The sequence below is a fragment of the Amphichorda felina genome (assembly GCF_050947745.1).
Source record: "Amphichorda felina strain 45539 chromosome Unknown scaffold_7, whole genome shotgun sequence".
NCBI classification, from domain to species: Eukaryota; Fungi; Ascomycota; class Sordariomycetes; order Hypocreales; family Bionectriaceae; genus Amphichorda; species Amphichorda felina.
The window spans coordinates 1,523,912-1,547,307 of record NW_028145043.1 but is presented as its reverse complement, the minus strand read 5'-3'; the positions used below and the strand labels follow the sequence as shown (position 1 = coordinate 1,547,307).

Below are 23,396 nucleotides of genomic sequence, written 5' to 3'. Positions count from 1 at the left end.
CTCAGCATCTGTCCTGGCCTCGATAAAGAGGCGACGGAGATTTGGGAAGTTTGCCTAGAGGTAAATGTCAGAGCCTAGAATGTGATGACGTCGGCGCCTGAAGTAGTACCATGCTTCGGGGAGAGTGAGCGCTTCGCCCTGCACTGCTCTAAAAAAGCTCCGTACAAGCTCACTTGCAGTCCCTCATACTGCTTTGAAACGCCCTGTAGGAAAGTGTTTGGCAACTTAAAAGGCTGAAAGTCGAGGTTGAGCTGACCAGATGATTCAAAGACCAAGATCCCCAGTGGCTGGCGTTTTGACTAATTAAGGCTTGAGGGAAATTGTTAGTGCTTGCGGCTACGCCGTGTGGTGCGGCAATCAGGCAGAAATTTGGAGCTAAAGGGGGAGCTGCTGGCTGGAGACACCCGCTGCAACCACCATCATCTCAGCTCTGGGTGCTTGTGGCCACCGGGGTGCATTGAACAATCCTGGAACTGTCCTCTGCCAGCCCACCGCACGATTCGGCAGCACACGACCACGGGATATCAACGACACGCGATACGCCAAATGGTCCGTTGAGCGGCGCCGGATCGACTGCCATTCTCACGATTACCACTCACCTCACCCACCCCGTTTGTACCTGTACCGCCTGCGTCCCGGTGCCCCTCCACCGTTCCCGAACCCCTCGACGATGGCGGTAAATCGCATCCGGGGCGCCTTTCAGGTGCCTCGCAAGGGCGAGACCTTTGAGCTCCGGGCGGGCCTGGTCTCCCAGTATGCCTACGAGCGCAAGGAGTCTATCCAGAAGACTATCATGGCCATGACTCTGGGCAAGGACGTCTCTGCCCTGTTCCCCGACGTCCTCAAGAACATTGCGACGGGCGATCTAGACCAGAAGAAGCTGGTATACCTATATCTAATGTTCGTATGCTGAAAGCCCAGATACATAGTACGGTTTGCTGATCCCAGATAGGAACTATGCCAAGTCCCACCCCGACCTGTGTATCCTCGCCGTCAACACGTTTGTTCAAGACTCGGAAGATCCCAACCCCCTGATACGAGCACTGGCGATCCGAACGATGGGATGCATTAGGGTGGACAAGATGGTTGACTACATGGAGGAGCCGCTTCGAAAAACGCTGCGCGACGAGTCGCCGTACGTGCGCAAGACGGCTGCCATCTGTGTTGCCAAGCTCTTCGACCTCAATCCCGCCATGTGCATCGAGAACGGCTTCTTGGAGTCTCTTCAGGAGCTGATTGGCGACCCTAACCCCATGGTGGTGGCCAACTCAGTGCAGGCCCTGTCTGAGATCACCGAGACTGCTCCCGAGACTAGAGCTCTCGTCGTCACCCCCGCGACCCTCAAGAAGTTGCTCATGGCCCTGAACGAGTGCACCGAATGGGGTCGGGTTACGATCCTAACCACTCTGGCGGACTATACGGCAGCCGATGTCAAGGAGGCGGAGCATATCTGTGAGCGCGTGGCGCCGCAGTTCCAACATGTCAACCCTAGCGTGGTGCTAGCTGCTGTCAAGGTGGTATTTACTCATATGAGATCGGTCAACCCTAAGATTGTGACATCCTATCTCAAGAAGATGGCCCCTCCTCTAGGTTTGTGGTTTCTTTCTCATGGATGCATGTCCTCCTTGGCTAATAGATCATAGTAACCCTTGTCGCCTCGGCCCCCGAAGTCCAGTATGTTGCCCTGCGTAACATTGATCTTCTGCTCCAGGCCAAGCCTGATATTCTGAGCAAGGAGATGCGGGTGTTTTTCTGCAAGTACAACGATCCTCCTTACCTCAAACTCGAGAAGCTCGAGATTATGGTCCGGATAGCAAACGAGAAGAACTACGAGCAGCTCCTCGCAGAACTGACAGAGTACGCCCTGGAAGTGGACATGGACTTTGTGCGAAGGGCTGTCAAGGCCATCGGGCAAGTTGCCATTAAGATCGAGAGTGCTAGTGCCAAGTGCGTGCAGGCGCTGGAAGAGCTGCTAGCAACTAAGGTCAACTACGTGGTCCAGGAAGTCGTCGTCGTCGTGAAGGACATCCTGCGCAAGTATCCCGGCTACGAGGGCGTTATTCCCACGCTGTGCCAGTACATCGACGAGCTGGACGAGCCCAATGCCCGCGCCTCGCTCATTTGGATTGTCGGAGAGTATGCGGAGAAGATTAACAATGCTGATGAGATCCTGGAGAGCTTTGTTGAGGGATTCATGGAAGAGTTTGCACAGGTGAGTTGGCCCCTCTCGCTGCCACGGATGTACACTGACGATATCCCCCCAGACGCAGCTACAGATCTTGACGGCCGTCGTCAAGCTGTTCTTGAAGAAGCCTAACAACACCCAAGGACTCGTGCAAAAAGTACTCCAGTCCGCGACTGCGGAAAATGACAATCCAGATATCCGGGACAGGGCATATGTGTACTGGCGTCTGCTGTCGGGAGATCTCGACGTTGCTAAGGTTGGTCAACCGAAAGGGTTTTTGGTTATATGGGAACTCGAGCTGACCGCTTCCCCAGAACATTATCCTTTCTCAAAAGCCTACCATTTCTACCACCATGACCAGCCTCCCTCCCGCCCTTCTAGAACAGCTCCTAGGAGAGTTATCAACGCTCGCCTCGGTATACCACAAGCCGCCCGAGTCCTTCGTAGGCAAGGGCCGCTTTGGCGCCGACGAGATCCAGCGCGCTGCCATCCAGGAACAGCGCCAGAATGCCGCCGAAAACCCAATCGCTGCCTCGGTTGCTACTGGCTCTGGCTCTGCTAATGGTGCGCCTGGTGGGCAAGCACAGAACAACATTGAGAACCTCTTGGATATCGACTTTGATGGTGCCGCGCCGGCATCGCATGAACAGAACAGCTCCAGCACAACGCCGAGCAGAACAGCGAGCCCGGCCGTGGGCGCCGCCTCCGGTGGAATGGCGGATATGATGAGCATGTTTGATGCGCCGCCTCCGTCTAACGGCGCCTCCGCACCTCAGGCAAGCTCCTCAGGAGGTGGCATGAACGACCTGATGAGTGGGTTTGAGGGATTGAACTTTGGTGGGCAGCAGGCTGGGGAGCCTCTGCCGGCGGCGATGCAGTTGCAGAATGCCGATGGGGGAAGTGGGCAGCAGGGCCAGCAGGGGAAGCAGGGGCAGAAGAAGGACAGCGATGATCTCTTGGGATTGCTTTAGATGCCGGCAAGTTGTGTTAGGAGTACGGGAGGAAATATTGAAATGACTATAGTTGATAAAGAGCCGCAAAAGGCGTATTGATTATCCTCCAGAGGGAACCGAGTCGTGTGCACTTTGAATAAATCCCACTGAAGTCTAATAATATCCAGCCACAAAAAAACCTTGTTCATGGTATCTGCCAGCACTCTTCTGTCGATGTCCAGAAATGGTATTGCTCCCGTCAAGTCCTTTACGCCGGCAACGATTCTCTTCGCACATAGTTAATATGCCCTCCCTTGCTCTATAATCTCGACAGTGCCCTACGCCCTCGTCCCCTCGACATGACCACCCACGGTGCCATCCAGCGGCGGCGCATCCGTGGCCTTGTCGCGCTGCCACTCGTCGGGAGTCTTGCACTTCGCGGTCCAGGCGTGGATGCTGGCAATCTCGTCCTTGAGAGCCGCGTTGACGAGGCGGTGGCGCTTGAGCGAGTTGAGGCCCTGGAACTGCGGGGAGATGATGAGCGACGTGAAGGCCTGGCCGCAGCCACCTAGAGAGGGGGACGGGAACTGTCAGTACTATCTGGCTATGGAGATTCGGGAGTTGTTGCTGCTTTGGAGGGGTAGTGGGGCAGTCAGTCAGTGGTGGGCATTTGCGTACCGGACATGTCGGTGACCTCGACGTGGGTGGCCTGGAGGCGCTCGGTGATTGTGTCGCGCAAGCTGGCGTCTGTTATCTGAGCCATCTTGCTGGGGGGATGTGGGCGGGTGTCGCAGAGAGAGAGAGAGAGAGGTGGGAATGGGTGGAAGGCTAATTGTAAGCGTTGATGCGATTGATTAGATTAGCTAGGCGGGACAGTCACGCAGATACTGTGCTGGCACGGTATGAGCTCATTCCTGGTCAGACTAACTGGAGCTGAAGCTTGCAACTGCCAGGCCGCTGAAGCACAGTGATGCGTCACTGATGCACGCAGCTTGCAGAGCTCTGTATTGACAGCGGTGCGATGAGAAATCTGGGACGTGTCGCCCGAGGTCTCCTAGCAAGCCCCATACCGTGCTCAAGGCCATCCATCTTCAAATTTGGAGCTCAATCGCTTCGAGCAACGAGAGTGTGTTCGTCCTACCGCAACCCTCACCAGCCCTTTGACTCTCCCACGACTCTTCCTACTCCTCCAGATAGATTATCTCAAGAACTGTCACCCAGCATGGATGATGGCGTGGGAGCTTGGGGCGCATGGCAGGTTGAGCCTTCGGGCTTCACCAAGGTCGTTGTAGACGCGATGAAGACACTGTAAGGCCTCCCGTCCCTCTAGCGAGAGACCTTGTTGCTTACCTTGACTTCGATGTAGGTACCCGGAAGAGCTTGCAGACCGGAGCTGGGACAATGTCGGTCTCCTGCTGGGAAACACGGACATAGACGTCAAGAGGCGTGAGCCGGTAGTCCTTGTCACCAACGATCTCACCTTCCAGGTCGCCGTCGACGCCACCGGGCAGGGCGCCAGCGTCATTGTGAGCTATCGTGAGTCTTCCGGGCCCTCCTATCGACGGACAGATCTAAATTGAGCAGACCCCTTCATCTTCTCCGGTCTCAAGAGCATCACCTACAACGACGCCCAGCAAGCCACCCTCATCCACCTCGCTCGCGCCGGCATTGCCGTCTACTGCCCGCACACGGCTGTTGACGCCGCGCCCCAGGGCCTTAACACCTGGCTCGCCGACGTCATTTCGGGCCCTCACAAGTCGGACCGCTCCTTCGCCATCCCCTGCTCCACCGCCCCTGAGAGTCACTCCCCCGCTGGCTACGGTGCCATCGGCCACTTCCAGGGCGAGGACGACGGTGTGCTCCTCGTCGACATCATCCACCGCCTGGCGGCCCGGCTCGGTGGCCTGCGGCACGTCATGGTGGCCAGCCCCGTGGGCGCCGACGTCCGCAAGACGCGCGTCAAGAGCTTCGGCGTCTGCGCAGGCAGCGGCTACGACGTGCTCAAGAAGGCCGACGTCGACCTGATCGTCACGGGCGAGACGAGCCACCACTCGGCCCTGCGCGCCATCCAGCAGGGCCGCACCGTCGTGACTGTCTTCCACAGCAACTCGGAGAGGGCGTACCTGCGCGAGGTGCTGCGGCCGAGGCTGCAGGAGGAGCTGAGGGCGAGCGTGCCCGAGGCTGAGGTGGTGCTGAGCGAGTACGATAAGGACCCGTTTGTCATCTTGGATGTAAATGAGCTATAGACCCAAAATTTGAATGGTTATTATTGTTGTGTGTTTGAGTCTTGGAACGACCCGGGTATCAAACGCCTCGCTTGAAAACAAGTCCCCCTAATCTACCGTCCATCCTTGGAGGCCCTCGCCGACCCGGCCTCCTCGGCCGGCCGGAGTGCCGCATCCCCGGCTTCAATGCACTCCTGCACGTCCTCCCCGCCAACGCCCCTCTCCTTCCACGCGGTGAGTAGCCTGCGCGGCGTCTCCCACTGCCTCCGCGCCTCGTTCGCCTTGCCCTCCCCCACCAGCGCCCGCAGCCTCCTGGGCGTGGCTAGGAGCTCGGCGGCCAGCTCCTGCGTGCGCCTCTTGCGCTGCTCCGCCTCGTGCCGCCTGCCCTCCTCCGAGTCCGGCGGCGGTATGGATTCGCGGAGCGTCTCCCGGATGGAGGATGCCTGGCTGTAGATCTGCGCAATGGCCGGGTCGAGCGTCGAGGCCATGGGGTTCAGGGGGTCCATGCTTGCCCGCATCTATATATCTTTTGTTTCAGTAAAAATAAACGATGGCCACAGCCGCTAGAGAGAAAGAGAGAGAGATAGAGCTAGCTGGCTAGGTCCAGGCTTACCTTGCGGATGGTCTCGGTCGCGGTGATGAGCTTGCTGTAGTTGTCGTAGACGAGGGCCTTCTTCTCGGCGTCGAGGGCGCGCACCTCGCCCAGGATGCGCGTGTACAGCCGCAGCAGCTCCTCGAGGCTGCTCTCGGCGACGACGCGGTTGATGTACTCGTCGGCATCGAAGTCGGTCGCGTCGATGTCGCTTGGGGGCACCTCGGACTCGGGTAGCTCGATGCGCGGGGGGGCGGCGGCGGCACCGGCGGCACGCAGGTTGTAGTACTCGCGGAGGGCGGCGCGGTTGGAGCGCTTGCCAGGCCCTCCCTGCGCTGGAGGCTGTGGTGGTGGTAGGGTGGGATTCTGGGTGTTGATCGGGGAGGTGACGGCCGAGCGGTGGCTGTCGATGGAGGGGCGGGCGGAAGAGTTGGGTGTGCGGCGGAGGGAGGGCTCGCGAGGAGATGCGATTGTTGACATGGCGGATGGGATGGTTGGGGATTCGAAGGAGGTGGAGGAGGTGGAAGTCGGTGGTTGATGTTGGAGGTTTGTAGTTTGGAGTCGAGGTTGACACGATGCACACAGGCCAATGGCGGGTGTCGAAGTATCTAGATTTGGACCCTGCATCTTGAACTTACATCCACCAAAAACTTACTCGACGTAACTTGCAAGTCACAACTGCAATATTTCATTCGAATTCACATAATCTACTCCCGAGAAACTCAATGGACCTATCCAGCCAGCTCCGGGCTGCCATTCTCTCCCAATCCTTCCCAGTGCCCTCGCCATCCCTCCTGACCTCACTCACCACCTCACGCAACCCCCCACCACCACTTCCCTCGCTCGTTGCCACAGCCAAGGCGCGCCTCCTCGCCTGCGACCTTACATCTAGCAGCCTTCTCGACTCATCAGCTGCCTCCCTCCCCCTGGACATTGGGGACGCCCATGCCAAGGACGCCCGCCTACCGCGCGACGTCCACGTCCAGGTCGTCGACGTCGAGAACCTGAGCCTCAGCGTGTGGGAGCAGGTCGAGGAGCTCGAGGCCGTCGAGAGGGGCGAGCGCACGCGGGGTCGCGAGGTCGTGAGGGTCACGGCCGAGGACGACGACGGCATCGCTGGCGCAAACGAGGGCTCACAGACGCAGACGACCACGCAGCGCAGGGCGGCAGCCACGGCCACGGCGGGCAAGAATGCCACTCACAGGCTCACCCTGCAGGATCGCAATGGGAAGCGCATGTTTGCGCTGGAGATGCGCCGCATGGACAGGATAGGCATCGGGAAGACGTGCATGGGCGAGAAGCTGCTGCTCAAGGCTGGCACGGCCGTGGCGAGGGGGACTGTGCTCCTAACACCTGATTCATGCGTCTTCCTCGGAGGCAAGATTGAGGCGTGGCAGAAGGCATGGATGGAGGGGAGATTAGCCAGGCTCAGAGAGGCTGTGGGTAGCGATCGTCCCCGGTGCGAAACGGCGAAAAGGATGATGTGGAGTTTGGGTCGGCATGACATGATACCCCTTTAATATTCCATTTACACCTATATACCAACAACATCTCGTTCATCATGTAACCCCCTCTATTCTATGTGGCATTCTGTCTTATCACATCATACCCGGTCATGGCTATAGTCCCACAGTCGCGACCTCCAATGCCTTCCAGCTGCTCTGCTCCCATGGCGCTAAAAACACGGCCTTCTGTGCGTCTCTAGCTTTTCCGGTCCCAGCATACGCTTTGGCAAGATCCTCTCCATCCAATGTGCCCCGTGGTGGTATGCCCCTGGTGGCAACCCTGAGGCCCATCTGTGCGGCGTGCTCATCACCTGTTGCCGCTGCAAGAGAAGACCATCCATGTGGCAGATACGGGTACAACATGACATCGTTCTGCACCTGGTTTATCATGTCCTCCTCTGTGCTTCCTGGTCCTAGAGCTGCAATCGTTTTGAGGACCTCGCTGATGTGCGACTGCTCGCTTGTTGTGACCTTTTCGTTCGTCCGCAGACCTTGCAGCTCCTCAACCACAGCCTCGAGGCTGTCCTCATCGTTGTCTAGCAGGGCAATGACACCCAACAGTAGTACGCTCTGTACATGATCTGGCTGTTTCTCAATAACCTCAAACAGTGCAGCGCGGGCCCTGTCTCTGGCAGCCTCCGTGCCTTGAGCCCAGAGAACCTGTGTGAGGAGGCATGTTGCATCCGGATTGTTATCGGACTCTTCCAATGCCGCCTCGAAACTCTTCAGAGCCTCTTCGAACTCATTCAAGTAGTACTGTGCGAGCCCGACAGTCAGATGAGCCGAAAGTCTAGCCTTCTTGCGCTGTTCACTTGACAGCTCGCTATCCGCCTCGTCGCTGCTCAGGCTGAGCGCCATTTCTCCACGCTCTGTTGCCTTCTCATACGACCCGGTAGCCAGATACGCTCTTGCAAGATCCGTCGTTGCTAGCGTGAAGCGTGCAAGCAGTTCAGGCAACTCCTTCTCCTCATACTCTGCTTCAATTTTCGAACAAAGCGCCTCCAGGATCTCCACTGCCCGGGGACTATCGTTCGTTCGTTCTTGGAGTAGCGTGGAGAGATGACCAAAAGCCAGGTCTCCGGGCTGCATACTCCGGATTTGATTCGAAGCGAAGAGAGGCTGAATAAGAGACGAAACTGTGAGACCAGCGGGCGCAGTGAGTATATGGTCGAACATAGAAGAAGAGTAATGCCGACGAGTGGGGACGGAGGAAGCTTCAGCAATTTCCATAGCATGTGTGAAGAGGCCTCGGGCCTCCTTGGAATCCCCATACATCAACGCTACAAAACCTTGACCTAACCAGGCGTGTGCATAGTCGGGATCAGTAGACTGCGCTCTTGTGAAAGACTCGGTGGCTAATTTCATATCGCCTGACAGCAGTGCAAGTGTCCCGAGATTTGTCCAGGCTACCGGGCTTCGCTCATTGAGGTGTAAACTTCGCACAAGGGCATGCTGAGAGACAGTCGGGTTGATCTCGCTTGTGACGACACCCAGTGCATTCCAGAATTCCGAGTTCCCCGCTTCAAGCTCAATTGCTCGCTTGAAGGCACGGACGGCCGCTTTGATATAGTTGGTGGCCTTCTTCCTCGAGTCAGGAGGCAAGCATGCGTGAGCTCGCTGCTCTGCCCAGCCTAAGTTGAAGTAACCAACTGCCTGGGCATGTCGATCAAGCGCGGAGGTATGTATGGCTTGCTTGAAGCATAGGATCATCGCGTGAATGCAGCGAGTAATATCCGAACCGAGAGGCGTATCCTTTAGAGAAGCGCTTTCCTCGGCTGCATTATCGATTGTTACTCTATCAACGGCGCTGAGAGTCTCGGCAGCTTCAGTGGGGATTTTGCCTAGTAAGGACTGAACCTGCTCTACCGGGAATTCTCCCATGCGGCTTTGAACGGATACAAAGATAGAGCAGGCGTCTCCAACTGTCTTCCAGAAATTGAAAGTCTCCAGCACTGCGCCCTCTGTGGTGGCCGCGAGGGCAATGGTATCGGCAGCCAGCTGAGCTGATTTCCCAAAGAGACCCTTCTCGACCGATGTCAAGGCATTATCAACCATTGTTTGCAAGAGGGCAATGATGACACCCTCCTCTTCAGGCCTGGTTTCCATGACAGCTTGGTAAAGGGCGATGGCTTCGTCAAATTCGCCTAGCTCCCGCTTGATATTAGCAAGCATGTACTTGGTGAACCATGTGTCCCCAGAAATGTCCGTTTCGGAATCCTCTTCTAGTTTTTGGGCGTTGAGGATAGCCTTCGTGGCCGCAACGTATCGGCCAGAGCTGTGGTAGCTCTCACCAAGACCAACCCAGGAATGGTAGTCGTTGGGAGATAGCCTCAAAGCCGACTGAAATGAGACGATAGATTTGTGAAAGTCCTGCTTGTTCAGCTCAGCCACACCTAGAGCGGCAAAGGGCCAGCTGATCCCCTTTCTTTTCGACCCGGGTGGAGGTTTCACTTTGCCAGAGTCAACTATTCTCTGGGCCACAAGTTCCACCCGATCCCAGTCTCCGTCGTCAGCAAATATTCGTGCCAGCCGTTCTGCGGCGATCACCTCTGCTGCTGAGAGCTCTAATGCCTTCTGAAAGCAGCGTCGCGCCCTCTTCCTATCCTTGGCATAGTCAGCATAGTATACACCAAGACTTGTATACGTTGGTGCATGGTTCAAGTTGCTGTTGAGTGCAGCAAGCCAGTATGCGTATGCTGCTTCACCCTTCCGCTGCTTGCGTGCTTGACGACTAGGATCAATATTCCACAAGCAACAACCGAGGCGATATAGTGTGTCTGCGAGAAGATCTTTAGGAGCGTCCTTTTCGCCGAGAAGATCGACACATTCTTGAAGCTCGCCCTTTGCAGCTTCCCAGTCCCCCTTGTGTGCCTTTACCCAAGCAGCCTCTGATCTCACACGAATGTTTGTCGCGTCACGCTGTAAGGCCCTCGAAAGAAAATCGATAGCTTGGTCGTAGTCTTCCTCTTCTTCGTAGATGAGACCGACACCTATCAGGGCTGGAGTCGACGTGGCATCGTGGCCCAGCACATTGTCAAACAGAGATTTGGCCTCTGCGTGATGTCTGGGTGACTGATAATAAACGAGAGATGTACCAAGGCTGAGAAGATAAGAATCTTCCGTGTTTCTGAACGCCATGCCAGTCTTTTTTCTCTCTTTGACCAGATGCTCTCGGGCCTTGCGCATGAATTCCACCGTGGTCTCGTATTCCCCAACATGAAGGAAAAATTGGCCAGCTATTCTATAGCCGAATGTCGAGTCCATGGTGCTGACGCCCTCGGTCAGCATGACTAGGCGGTCCTCGTCTGTCAGGGGGACGACATATGTAGGAACTCCGCCATCATCGTCATCATCTTCGCTGTCGTCGGAAGCTCTCGCCATGGACGACTTTCGACTCTTCTCTTTTCCCTCATCCGGTTTCGGAAATGGTGAAATGTTGCTCGTGAGGAACGCCGTAATGACCTTATAGAGGTCGCTGTCGGGGAAGTGGGTACAGTAGCCTCTGAGAACGTCGGCATCCCATCCTGCAATCTCCTTATGATCCTGCCAGTCTACTGCAATATCCCATGCAAGCTTGTAGGGGTGGTTGATGGCGACCATGTCGTTGGCTAGACCGAGGACCTTTTCTCTCTCTTGATCCTTTGTTGGTCCAGGTGGCGTAGCTAGGAGGCGCTCGAAGCAGTAGTGGAGGAGCTTCTCCTCGTATTTCCGACGGATATCGTCATCATTCGTCCAGTTGATGAGTTGCCGGTAGATGTGCTCCAGCTTGCTTTGGGCGTAGACTTCTCGCTTGACCTCTAGAGTAACGTCGCTGAGCTTTGCTCCGAGCCTAGTCCGGCGCTCACCAATGAGCATGTTTACCCGTTTCTTTTCGAAGTCCTCAAGAATGGTCGCTATCCTTTCGTAAGTGTGGCCCGGGGCAGGAAACCGGCCTTCCAGAATCGGGTAAAGGGGACTCTCCGGCAGCCGGATCCAGAGGGCATCTGCGTACTGCAGCTTATCTCCGTGGGCGCGGACGTGGTCGATGAATTTGTCAACGACAACCTGGGACTTGTACATGTCATCGGCATCGTGGAAGATGCGTGCAAGATTCACGACAGCCTCTTGGTAGGGGCCAAGTCTCTTGGCACCCTGTTTCTCGCAGAGCTTGACTAGGCCTTGCCATGCTTGCGCGTCCTGAGGTCGCAGGGCGGCTGCGGCACAATACTCCTTCTCCGATTCCTCGAAGTTGTTCTTCTTGTCCTGGGCGAAGGCGAGGAAAATGTGGCTGTGAGGCGACATCAGTTTCTGCGTTCAATCAATCGCGGGGTCAGCCCCAGACAGGGCAACTTACCCTTGATAGCTTTTGGGGTCCTTGTCAAGAAGGGCCTGGGCTTTTTCGATGGCATCGTCATACTTTTGCTGTTTCACGGCATCGTTAATAGCCCGGAGCATCGACTTGGTAGACATGGTGACTGGCGGATGGCAGATGGCTCGCGAGTCGCCTGGACTTTGTCTTGGGTGGTGGGGGAGCTGCAACTGTGCGACTATGAGTTTGCGAATGTGTGATGATCAACTCAGTCGAGGGACGGCCACAGTTTCTGTCCCCAAGAGCCAGAGCTTGTCATCTCATGTACAAGCAGCAGGTCTTGAAGCTCAACGCATGCTCATGGGCGTTTGGAAGGAAAAAGGCACAATTTGGCACCGGCGCTGGTCAATGGTGGGAGGAAGCTGAGATGGCTACAGACGATGTCATACCTGCATTCGCCAATTAACCGGGGATTTTCCTACTCTTTCCTCCACTCCACAACAAACACCTAACCTAACTTCCAACTTAACCATCCGTACTTCCTCACCAAACCGAGTCCCAATTTGAAAGTCGATCCAGATATACAATTTCAGTCAGCTTTGGGTTTCAGTCCCTCTATTTGTATCCGGCTTTCTCTTGTCAGTCTTCCGGGTTAAACCATGGCCATGTTCTTTCTCTCAAGCGAAAGACAACAGTTTCATCAGCGACTCGAACACGAATCTTCAGCCTCTTTCAGTTGCTGTCCCTCGGAGTATCTGCGTCGCTTAAAGTCTTCCACGGCCGGGGCGTAATTCTACCAGTATTGGGAGGACGTTGAGACGTCTCTGAATCTGGTTCCGTCACCGGCTACGGAGTAGATAGGACCGCTGTGCACGCTCCACATGCTCGGTAGGCCATGCTATTCCCAAGCCCATCTTGTCCGTGTGCACCCTCTTTCGCCGTGAGTGGCATTTCTTGTTGATGGCCACAGACAGTGCCAGTAAGTGGGCACATCATATGCAGCACTGAGACAGCCTAATTTGCACTTTGGCGTTGCCCAGGTACTCCGTACACGTTGCGCGCCCTCACCACGGCCTTCGGGAAATCGGCCTTCTTACGTACTATTATGATGTTGATGACGAGTGGTCCCCCTGGAATTAACAAACTGCATGTATCCAGCATCGAACAAGCCACCACTGGTCAGAAAACCAGCACTTTTCGCCGCCCGAAAGCCTTGCTGGTTTGATCTGGATTGATGGGAAGCATCTGTTGTCCGGTGACCTGGGACAGCATTGCCCGGTGAATTGACTGCTCTGTTTAGACTCTAACGCCTGCGCCATGTTCCTTCGCCAAGCGGGTACGGTCGCACATCAGGCAAGGTCCGCAAAAGCTGTAATAACAGAAAAACTTTAACTTGAGGAAAACGCTATACAGCAACGCGATACAGCAACGATATATATTTACAACGCATATTATAATCATTATAGCGCTTATAACGCCTCATAATTAATATCAAAGCTTTAATATAATTAGAGACGGTCCTCATAGTCAAAGATAGGCCTCGTAGATAATAGCGGCCGTTTCTGTAGATAGACAGACATTCGTATCTGTATTTATGTGTTATGGGCAGGCCCTTTGGCCCCCCGGTCTGGAGGGCTGGATATCCTCAACTATTTAAACTACCATGATCAGGCAGTTCCATCATATGAGTGAATTGCTCCCCCGCGGAAGCCTGGATGTCCAGCCTCGGTGTGCACATTTGACGGGCACGTGGGATCTCCAGGCTACCATCGAAGGCTCCGGCAGTCACATATGTATATAACTATATAACCCCATACATCTCCCCAATCTAGGGCCGCTGAGTGAAGGCTTAGTATTGCACTTCATTTTTTACCATCTTTCTGGGAGACTAGTTCCCTCACATCTCATCGCCTCCGCCTCATCGTCTCACGACCATAGACTTGGTGAACGAGTCGTCGTGTCAGTTCGTTTTCTATGTGAAAGATGTCGACAATTAAGGGCAAGAATGACCTGCTCACTGCACAAATTCACAACTGCCGTGCCAATGACCGTGCAATTATTGAGAATCCACTAGGTATGCACCCGCCGTAAAGCCACGTCGGTACCAACTACCTTTGTATGTAGGAGGCTAATCCGTTGAATCCCCTGGCCCATCTTACCGATGATGAGCTCAACGCGGATGTCCAGAATTTTACCGAGACTTATCTCCCCTCGATCGATTATGAAAAGGTGTTGAGAGCGGCCAAGGTAGCTAAAGACATCCGCCCGTATGACGAGGTAGCACGGTACTCCGACCCCGACCTGGCTCACCAAATTCCTGTTTTCCTGTCGCCCGAGGAGAAGTATTACCTCCGACGCGAGAGAGACGCAGTTCTGAGCGAGAGAGGTATGCATAAGGTCATCTTCACCGTTTCGCTGGCAGCACTGCTGCAGGGCTTTGTATAGTCCTCCTTCAACGGTACATCGTTCTACCGAAACCAATGGGGTCTGGATGGGAAGGATCACGAGGTTATCTGGAAGCTCGGGGGTGCCAATGAATTGCCCTGGTTTGCGGTAGACCTCGTCGGCTGCCCGCTGTCACTCCCGATTAACTACTGGTTTGGGCGAAAAGGCGGTTTGATGGTCGCATCTGTCCTGGTCTTTGCCAGTTCCTTGGGAGCCATCTTTGCGACACATGGGTAGAGCTGTGCTGTATCCGAATGGCCAATGGACTCGGTGAGTGCTTTCATACAGTAACCCAGAAGGTGCAATGATTGATTCGAGATATCAAGCCATGGGGATCAAAGGTGTCAGCACCCTAATCTTGGCCTCGGAGACCGCAGTCGGCTTTTGGAGAGGAACAGCTATTCTTGCTTGGCAGCTCTGGTGGGAACTCTTGACTAATAATATGGGAACCCAATTGACTTACTAACTTCTTGATAGAGTTGCGTTCGGCATCATGCCGGGATTTGCTTTTAATCTGCTCTTTACCACGGCATCGGATAAAGAAGTCACGCTGCGTCTTATCCAGGGAGCACCCCTCGTCCCAGCCCTAATGCTCTTCATCATGACTGTCTTCTTTTGCCCCGAGTCGCCGCGATATCATCTCCAGAAAGGTCCAAATTACAATCCCCAGAAGGCTTATAGTATTCTTCTCCAGCTCCAAAACACAGAGGTAAGCTTTGAGTAACTGAACACAGACAGCGTCATATATACATACGTACTAACGAGTCGCCATCAGCTACAAGCTTTACGCGGCATGTATACGGTGTGTAAGTCGCTTGAGCAGGAGTCTATGGACCCGCTTAGCGAGGATCCCCGTGCCAATCTGTCCTCAGGATTCTGTGGGCTCTATGGGACATGTGTCTGTGTTTCAGGCAGTTGTTCCAGCGTCGACGCCTGTACAATGCCTTGATCTCAACTGGAACGGTGAACCTGGCGCAGCACCTTTCGGGCGTTAACGTCTTCGCCTTCTACTCTACAGAGCTCGTCAGCGGTGTCTGGGGGTCCAGCAACACTGGGCTACCTGTAGTCTATTAAGATAAAGCCTGGCCCACCAACCAACCCCCATCACAGCTTGCCCTTCTCCTGCGCCGACTTCCTCACCTCCTGCACGGACCGCAGCAGCGCATACAGCGTCTGCATCCTCGACATGTCCACCCCCCTGTCCCTCGCGATCCTCACGGGGTTCCCTAAAGCCAATAGCATACAGTCTCAAGTTCGGCGCCATAAACTTCCTCTTTGCGCTTCCCGCAATTCGGAGCATCGATACGCTCGGCCGACGAAGCTGGCTGCTTATGACACTCCCTCTCATGGCCCTGTTTATGCTCGGAGGGGCGCTGTCTTACGTGATCCCTGATACCTCGGTCAGGACAGGCATTGTTGCGTTGTTCCTCTACTGTGAGGCACATGCCATTGTCTCCTTTGGTGACCCTGCCAAGTGCTGATAGGAGTTAGTGTTTGCTGTGGCATACTCGCCGGGCCTTGGTTCCATTCCTTTACACTTGCGTCGGAAAGCTTTCCTCTCTCTCATCGTGAGACTGCAAGCTGATTCACATCACCCCTTTAATTTCTCTTAGTAGATGTTTAACTTGTGTAGGGTACGTCTTGTGCCATTTCAACCAACTTCTTCTTCAGCAGCCTCTTGTCCGTACTCTATCCCACCATCCGGGATGGCAAGCGCGGTCTCGGAGACGGAGGCTCCCTAGGCCTGTTCGCCGGCCTGAACGTCATCGCCTTCGTCCTCGTCCTCCTGCTCGTTGAGGAAACAAAGGGCCGCAGCCTGGAGGAACTCGATCTCGTATTTGCCGTTTCGAAGCGCCGTCATGAGCTTCCAGATCCGCAAGTATCTCCCCTAGTTTGTCAACCGTTACGTCTTTAGTAGCAAGGCCCCTCAGCCGCAGCTGTACCACGACATGATCTGGGGTGACCAGGAGAGAACTTCAGACGTCTTTCCGCAGTCCCCAAGAGAGATGCCCACAACTGAATGAAATGTCGCCGCCCCTCAAAAGCTACCGGTCGGGTCATGGCAGCACACTGAGGGTCTAATGCAAGTATCTATAACATCTCTGGTCGAACCGCAGGAATGTAGGGAATCATTGTATCAAGTTATTTTTTATGGGAGTATAACTACTGCCACGATTAGAGATGGGGTTCTTGACGATGACGGCGCGTTAACAGTTTGGAATGGATATGAATGATGTATATACGGGTGGACTGGATACTAGGTAGATAAATTTAGGATACCACGGGATACTGAGACTATGGGAATATATATATAAGCGACGCTTGTATGCCCCTTATTTTCTCAATGCCAATTTCTCGCCAGGTAAGGATGCCATTCGCATAGACCTTGATAGGATCGTGTCTAGGAGAGAGAATGGCACCCTAATACGCACCGCCAGGGTGTGGCCGTTCGTAAGAAGGGCCTCCAGCACCCTCCTGGCCGCTTTTCAAGTCGTCGAGATAGTACACCCACTTCTTCTCCTTCCACTCGCGCAGGTCCAGGCCCTCCTGGTCAGGGTCCAGTGTGTAGGCGTTGACGCTCAGGTAGCAGCCATGTTTAACCTTGCCCTCCTTCCAGCCGTCCTTCTTGGGCCTCCAGGCCTTGACGGTCCCCTCGCCGACGCCCAGCGCACCCAGGTCGGCGTCGACGACCTCGCCCTCGCCCATGAAGATGAAGCAGCGCCCGCCGCAGTTTCGGCAGAAGAAGAAGTGGAGGTACCTGCCGTCGCACTGGTAGTCACCGAGCTCGGTGTATGGATCGAGGGGTGACAGGAGGAAGAAGTCATCCGGGGAGGAGTTGAGGCGGGCGTGGAGGAAGCCGGCCTTGTGGCAGGCATTGCAGTTGCAGCGGTACAGGCACTGTCCTTGGGGAGGCGGGCTGAATTCCTGCCGTGGGGTGTGGGGAAGCGTGAGAAAGGCGATATAGCGGGTGGCGCCGCAATGGCATGATCCCTTGAAGGGGCGCCGCTGGGGGGTGGACTGAGTTGAGTCGGCCATGGTGGTGCTGAGATGGCGAATTATTCACTGTCAATATGGGCAAGAAGATTCAGTTGCGATCTATAAGTTGATATATTATATATATATATATATTCTCTAGGACCGGTCTCAATTTGTCAGCGGAAGGGCGTGATTAGAGCCGCTAATGAGGGGGAGCTGAATGATCAAGACTTCAAGGTTGCATTTGGGAATAAAAGCTGAGATCCCGTGTGATTTCCCCCTCATCGTGACTCGTATGCGTCCTCCGTGTGATCGCATACAGAATCGGGGCGCTCTCCCCGGGAGTGCAAAATGCGTTTTATTGTCCCGCTGGGAATCAGGAGGACAAATATTTCAAGTTGCTTGCTATTAGAGCAGGTTCATGTTTAAAAGGGTTAATATAAGGCTGGAAGGAGACTAGCGATAAGTGTCTGATAAGACGTCATCAGTGCTGCCGCTGGGATTCTGGGGTACGGCTCTGGCAAGTCTCCAGTCACAGCTCACACATTAGCGTCTGGCCTCCCATTCCAACATTATCCCAACCTCCTCCCTCTACCACCCCTCTCAGCTCGCTCTGTCGTAATCGTCGCAGACGTCTTGATAGCCACCCACCATGGCGTCCTTTCGCCTGTCCATCGAGGACGGCCAGTTCCGCGATCCCCACGGCCGCCAGGTGGTCCTCCGCGGCATCAACGTCGCCGGCGACGCCAAGCTCCCCAGTGCACCCGACCAGACCTCCCACGACAGCGAAGACTTCTTCGATGGCGACTCTGTCACCTTCCACGAGCGCCCGTTTACCAAGGCCGATGCCCATACCCACTTCTCCCGTCTCAAGCGTTATGGCTTCAACACGATCCGCTACGTCTTTACATGGGAGGCCATCGAGGCCACCGGCCCCGGAATATATGACGAGGACTTTATCCAACACACCATTGAGATCCTGCGACTGGCCAAGCGCTATGGCTTCTTCATCTTCATGGACCCCCACCAGGATGTCTGGTCGCGCTTCACCGGCGGTTCCGGCGCACCCATGTGGACTCTCTACGCCTGCGGCCTGAACCCCCAGAGCTTTGCCGCCACCGAGGCCGCCATCGTCCACAATACCTATCCCGATCCGGCAGAGTTCCCCAAGATGATTTGGTCAACAAACTACTGGCGGCTCGCGGCCGCCACCATCTTCACCTTCTTCTTTGCCGGCAAAGACTTTGCGCCCAAGTGCATCATCGATGGCGTCAACATCCAGGACTATCTCCAGGGCCATTTCATCGATGCCTGTGCCCACCTGGCGCGGCGGATACACGAGGCTGGAGACCTCGAGAACGAGGTTGTCATGGGATGGGAGAGCATGAACGAGCCCAATAGGGGCCTCACTGGATACCAGGATCTGAGCGTGATTCCCAAGGAGTTTCCCCTGAAGAAGGGTACCTGCCCCACGATATGGCAGGCTATCCTCACTGGAAGCGGGAGGGCTTGCGAGATTGATACGTGGGACATGGGAGGCCTGGGACCCTACAAGACAGGTACCAAGCTAGTGGATCCCCATGGGGAGATTGCGTGGCTGCCGGCCAGCTATGACGACTCGCGGTACGGGTTTAAGCGTGATCCTGGATGGAAGATGGGCGAGTGTGTCTGGGCGCAGCATGGGGTCTGGGATCCGTCAACAGACACTCTGCTCAAGAAGAATTACTTCGCCAAGAACCCCCATACTGGCAACACCATCGACTATCCCGAGTTCACTAACACCTACTTCATGGACTTTTGGCGCAGGTTTAAGAAGTCATGCCGCAGCATTCATAAAGACTGCATCATGCTCATGCAGTTTCCGACGCTGGAGATCCCGCCCAAGATCAAGGGAACGCCGGACGACGATCCTAACATGGCGTTCACCCCTCATTACTATGATGGAATCACGCTCATGACAAAACACTGGAATAGCACGTGGAACGTTGACGTGGTCGGAGTGTTGCGGGGGAAGTACTGGCACCCGGCGTTTGCCATCAAGATTGGAGAGACGGCGATCCGCAACTGTCTGAGGGACCAACTCAAATTTCTCCAGGAAGAAGGGAGGGAAAACACTGGCAAACACCCCTGTATCCTGTCCGAGTTTGGTATCCCCTACGACATGGACGACAAGAAGGCCTACAAAACGGGTGACTACTCCAGCCAGTCGGCGGCTCTCGACGCCAATTACTTTGCCGTGGAGGGTGCCGGGCTAGAAGGCCACTGCCTCTGGCTCTACTCCACCAATAACGACCATCAGTGGGGCGATCAGTGGAACGGAGAGGACCTGTCTATCTTTTCTGTAGACGACAAAGTCCCCTCGCTGTCTTCTATTCCCAAGAATCGCTTGGTAGACCAGTCCTCCTTAAAGTCGACACAGGATGTCTCCGAAGACGGCAGCGTGACGCCGGGGAACCTCCATCGCACACTCACCACGCCTTCGATAAGCTCGACGCCGTCAGGCAAGGACCCCGAGCTCACCAACGCTCCCGGGTACCGTGCCGCCGAGGCCTTTATCCGCCCTACACCGACCTTTGTTGCTGGGGACGTCGAGTCATACGGCTTCGATCTTCGGCAATGCACCTTCAAGCTCAAGGTTTCCGCCCCGGAGGCTGCCACGGACAAGAACCCGACGGTGGTGTTCTTGCCCGAGTTTCATTTCCCCAAGGACATCTCCGACGTGTCCGTCTCGGCGGGCAAGTGGGAGATCAGCTCGGACGAGGAGGAGGGGACGCTTCTGCAGAGGCTCAAGTGGTGGCACCCCGGGGGCAAGCAGGAGCTGACGGTCGTGGGGCTGGCGAGGAAGCACAACGTGCCGCAGGGCTCGGCCGACGAGGATAGCTACATAGAGCAGTGCCGCGAGGGATACTCGTGGAACTGCAGCCTCATGTGAGCGATGGCGGTGTTTCCCGCATGAGTTAGCATACCTTCTTTTTTTTCCCCACGTACCGGTGGTGCACCACCCTGGTATATACGGCGTCTGGATATCTTGGGCTATATATCGGTAAGGTAACAGTATAGCGTTCACATAGCGTAGTTTGGATTCATCCCGGGCTCTTGGGTCTGGAGATATTGCTGGGGGTATATGGTCTTTTTGTTGTTTTTGGAATACATATCTGCAATGACAGAAGCACTGGTCCTATTGTGTTCGATGTGGAAGAACCATGCAGCCTCCTAAACCAATAGGAGCAGCTATGGCGGCATCAATCCTTATTTGAAAGAACGTGTTATAACTATCACATCAGAAGAGCTGACTCTTCAAAAGGTTCGAACTGTACAATTGCCCAGTATGGGATAGAAGCAGCCAGGGTGTGGCCACAGGTAAATCTGACGACAGCCCAGGGGAGCCCTAGAGCTGTACACTCTACTATCGCGCGTGTAAGCTGTGACAAAATCTTGGTTGGAGGTTTGGTTCGGGACACCGTTTCATTTGTTATCATTCTGCGCTGAAAGGTGGCCTGCAATGCGTTATGTGTATGTATATGCAAACCTCGCCCCTAAGCCGCGCCCCCCTCCTCTGCGTCGACGCCCCGGAACTCAAAGTACTTGTTCCACTCAGGGTCCCTAATAAGATCCCCTGCAATCTCCTTCTCGAATCCGACACTGAACTCGTTGCCCTCATCGTCGCCCGCGGGCGCCCCGTTAGTCCGCGCCGGGTACACGACGGTGAGGCCGGCGGTGACGGTGTCGAAGGGGAAGCGGAAGGCGTAAGGCCTAGCAAAGCCGAAGTCGGCATCGCAGGGCCGCGTATCGCGCCACTCGGTTGTGAAGTTGCTCATGGGCGGGAAGCTATCGGTGCGGAGGAAGAGTGTCGTCTTGTCCCTGATGGGGGCGATGGCCGTGAGCGCCGCGTCTACGTACTCTTGCGTGACGCCGTTGGTGAGCTGGCGGATGTACCTGGATTGTTGCAAGGGTGCTAGTGTTAACCATCTCGTTTTGAAAAGAAGAGTGGGAGGGATGGCATGGTACGAGATGAGAGGGTAGGGGGGAAAGGGGGGAAGAAGGAGAGAGAGGACATACCAAGCCAGCTTTGACAGGGGCGCCTCGGAGATGACATCCTCGGCCGTGAGTTGCGGCACGGGGCTCTGTACACTAAGAGCCACATAGACGACATTGCCCTGAATACGGGCCGGGATAGGCGGGTCGTGGAAGCGTCTACGCATGTCGACGGCCTCGCCCCAGAGGAGGTTCTGCTTAAGACCAGGCTTGAAGAGCCGAGCCCTATGCTTAGAGAGAACACGCCAGATATAAGCCATATACGCATCATAGCTCGAGATCCAGTAGCTACCATCCTCGGGGCTTGCCAGCTTCTTAAGCTCGGCCATCTTGCTCTTGGGCAGGTGGAACAGAAGCCACTGGCCAGGTCTGTGGTCGGGATGCCTCAGCGGCTGCACGGGGCCGTCGATGTGCTGGTCCTCTGGGGGATCGGGCTTGGAGACCCTCGACAGGTCGAGACAGGCCGGGTCCCAGGCGGGCAGGGCTGGGCAGTCCTCCGACTTCCAGACGGCGGCGCAGTTCTCGGCCAGCTGGTGTAGCTCGCCGGCCCATCCCATGACGTCGTTGGCATAGTGGTGGTGGTGCATCATGAAGATGAGGCCTCCGTTGACGAAGCTCGCCTTGAAGGCCGACGCCTTAGGCCTGCGGTCGCCCCTGGGCTGCGCCTCGGGCTTCTCGCCATATGTCATTGGCGGCACGCACCAGGTGTCCATGCTGCCTAGTGACTGGGAGACGAAGTGACGCTTCTCGAGCTCATCAAACGATGGGTACTTGCCGCTGGCCACATCCTCGGGCCCATCGAGCCACTGGACGTGGAACTCGACCGTAGACTCCTTCTTCTTGTGGAAGCAGAGCCCACCGTCCTTGTGCTCCTCGAGAACTCCGCATAACTGGCGGCATTGGCTCAAGGTGATCTCGAGGCCCCGCTTAAGCACCGAGACGGCCTTGGGTTTCTCAGCATCTGAGAGCTTGAAAAAGAGGGCATAGTTGGTGTACACTTGGCCCACACAGTAGTCGAGGGTAGACAGCTTGAAGAATTCATCCTGAGGGTCCGACTCCCATCCCATAGGGTGAAGGTCAAAAAGTTCCTGCTTGGGCATTTTGAATGGGGGCTGGTATTGTAAACTTGTAAAGTGGTGGAGTGGTCAATGGTAATATAGATGGATATGTAGAACCTAGAAATCACGAGAACTTGTAGTATATCGCACCAAGCAGAGAGAGTGAGAAACCGGTATAAATGGAAGACCAGTGTCATCTCCCCGCTTCCCCCACTTACATGTATAAAGGTACATGTAGCGAGAAGTCATGATTAATACTACTCGTGTCCGAGAACGGACACAACGGGGACAGAAGGGGGGGGACAAAAGCGAGCTGCAGGGGTCTTGTTACCCCAACCAGTTTTTGGAAGCTGCAAGTCTGCTGCAACGCCGTTGACCAGGACCGGGGATTCCACAATCCCGGGCCGTCACCTTGACAGTTCTTCACGTTATACCACCTTGGGAATAGGGAGCCCATCATAGCCCTGGATAGCTCTGCCGCGGCAGAGTCCTGAGGTTTTGAGACGGACTATGTCTCAGCCAATGCCGGCAGGAGTGCGGAGTATTCGTTATACTATGTAATACTCCGCAGGCACTGACAGATTCTACATAGTGCGAGTAGTACTCGTCTCCACTGGCCGTTTTACTGCCTGGGTTAGTATTAGCTGGGGTATGTGTTAGTATTTATTATAGAGTAATACCAGCATCTACTTCTTTGAGCGGCTCACCCTCAACGTGCTTCACACGTGGATGCTACCGTCCAAAGCGTGGCTTAATTCGGAACAGGGCTTACGAGCAGTACTTGTACAAACTTGAAGCATACTCTTAGCAAGCATTGGTAGGAGCAGTTAGAAGATGATGCCCTATTTCGTGCGAAGGGACCTGGGAATAGGGAGTGGCGTGACGTCTTGGGGCTCATCAGATCATCAGAAGCACCGTCGGTCAGCCCATTGGAATTGCCGATTGCTTAATCTATGGAGTTTACACATCCCTTGTAATATTTGACCAGCGCTGAATCCTTAGCCAGATGACCGCGAACCTTCACCGACCCTGCCCTGGCTCGGCCTGTATTTAGACTTCGGATGTTCTATCTCTGCCGGTCGTCAAGGCATATGGTAGCGAGACTAACCCTAACCCTTGATAGAACGTCCTTCTCATCGGGTCTTTCTACCACAC

General features: G+C 55.2%; 10 protein-coding genes across 10 annotated transcripts; 5 read left to right on the top strand and 5 right to left on the bottom strand.

Annotated features, from left to right (window-relative positions):
* Positions 1-670: 670 nt before the first annotated feature.
* APL2 (adaptin N terminal region-domain-containing protein) lies at positions 671-3,156 on the top strand (the record flags this gene model as incomplete). The annotated part of the gene is made up of 5 exons (XM_083196665.1): positions 671-900; positions 953-1,590; positions 1,644-2,212; positions 2,265-2,441; positions 2,500-3,156. 5 exons carry the CDS (start codon positions 671-673, stop codon positions 3,154-3,156), a joined length of 2,271 nt encoding a protein of 756 aa, XP_083047873.1.
* Positions 3,157-3,455: 299 nt separating this feature from the next.
* ACO1O0_007291 (bola protein) lies at positions 3,456-3,880 on the bottom strand (the record flags this gene model as incomplete). The annotated part of the gene is made up of 2 exons (XM_083196664.1): positions 3,456-3,685; positions 3,796-3,880. The coding sequence occupies 2 exons, from the start codon at positions 3,878-3,880 to the stop codon at positions 3,456-3,458; spliced, it is 315 nt and encodes a 104-aa protein (XP_083047872.1).
* A 459-nt stretch (positions 3,881-4,339) lies between these two features.
* ACO1O0_007290 (GTP cyclohydrolase 1 type 2/Nif3) lies at positions 4,340-5,363 on the top strand (the record flags this gene model as incomplete). The annotated part of the gene is made up of 3 exons (XM_083196663.1): positions 4,340-4,425; positions 4,484-4,653; positions 4,702-5,363. 3 exons carry the CDS (start codon positions 4,340-4,342, stop codon positions 5,361-5,363), a joined length of 918 nt encoding a protein of 305 aa, XP_083047871.1.
* A 92-nt stretch (positions 5,364-5,455) lies between these two features.
* On the bottom strand, positions 5,456-6,414 carry ACO1O0_007289 (Vps51/Vps67-domain-containing protein; the record flags this gene model as incomplete). The annotated part of the gene is made up of 2 exons (XM_083196662.1): positions 5,456-5,860; positions 5,956-6,414. The coding sequence occupies 2 exons, from the start codon at positions 6,412-6,414 to the stop codon at positions 5,456-5,458; spliced, it is 864 nt and encodes a 287-aa protein (XP_083047870.1).
* A 245-nt stretch (positions 6,415-6,659) lies between these two features.
* Positions 6,660-7,454, top strand: ACO1O0_007288 (OB fold domain-containing protein; the record flags this gene model as incomplete). Its single annotated transcript, XM_083196661.1, has 1 exon — positions 6,660-7,454. The coding sequence occupies one exon, from the start codon at positions 6,660-6,662 to the stop codon at positions 7,452-7,454; it is 795 nt and encodes a 264-aa protein (XP_083047869.1).
* Positions 7,455-7,553: 99 nt separating this feature from the next.
* Positions 7,554-11,888, bottom strand: SKI3 (SKI complex subunit tetratricopeptide repeat protein SKI3; the record flags this gene model as incomplete). Its single annotated transcript, XM_083196660.1, has 2 exons — positions 7,554-11,706; positions 11,773-11,888. The coding sequence occupies 2 exons, from the start codon at positions 11,886-11,888 to the stop codon at positions 7,554-7,556; spliced, it is 4,269 nt and encodes a 1,422-aa protein (XP_083047868.1).
* A 1,883-nt stretch (positions 11,889-13,771) lies between these two features.
* Positions 13,772-14,172, top strand: ACO1O0_007286 (uncharacterized protein; the record flags this gene model as incomplete). Its single annotated transcript, XM_083196659.1, has 2 exons — positions 13,772-13,777; positions 13,852-14,172. 2 exons carry the CDS (start codon positions 13,772-13,774, stop codon positions 14,170-14,172), a joined length of 327 nt encoding a protein of 108 aa, XP_083047867.1.
* A 2,421-nt stretch (positions 14,173-16,593) lies between these two features.
* Positions 16,594-17,208, bottom strand: ACO1O0_007285 (uncharacterized protein; the record flags this gene model as incomplete). The annotated part of the gene is made up of 1 exon (XM_083196658.1): positions 16,594-17,208. One exon carries the CDS (start codon positions 17,206-17,208, stop codon positions 16,594-16,596), a length of 615 nt encoding a protein of 204 aa, XP_083047866.1.
* A 592-nt stretch (positions 17,209-17,800) lies between these two features.
* On the top strand, positions 17,801-20,080 carry ACO1O0_007284 (hydrolase; the record flags this gene model as incomplete). Its single annotated transcript, XM_083196657.1, has 1 exon — positions 17,801-20,080. One exon carries the CDS (start codon positions 17,801-17,803, stop codon positions 20,078-20,080), a length of 2,280 nt encoding a protein of 759 aa, XP_083047865.1.
* Positions 20,081-20,684: 604 nt separating this feature from the next.
* On the bottom strand, positions 20,685-22,283 carry ACO1O0_007283 (uncharacterized protein; the record flags this gene model as incomplete). The annotated part of the gene is made up of 2 exons (XM_083196656.1): positions 20,685-21,084; positions 21,208-22,283. The coding sequence occupies 2 exons, from the start codon at positions 22,281-22,283 to the stop codon at positions 20,685-20,687; spliced, it is 1,476 nt and encodes a 491-aa protein (XP_083047864.1).
* Between the last annotated feature and the right edge of the window lie 1,113 nt (positions 22,284-23,396).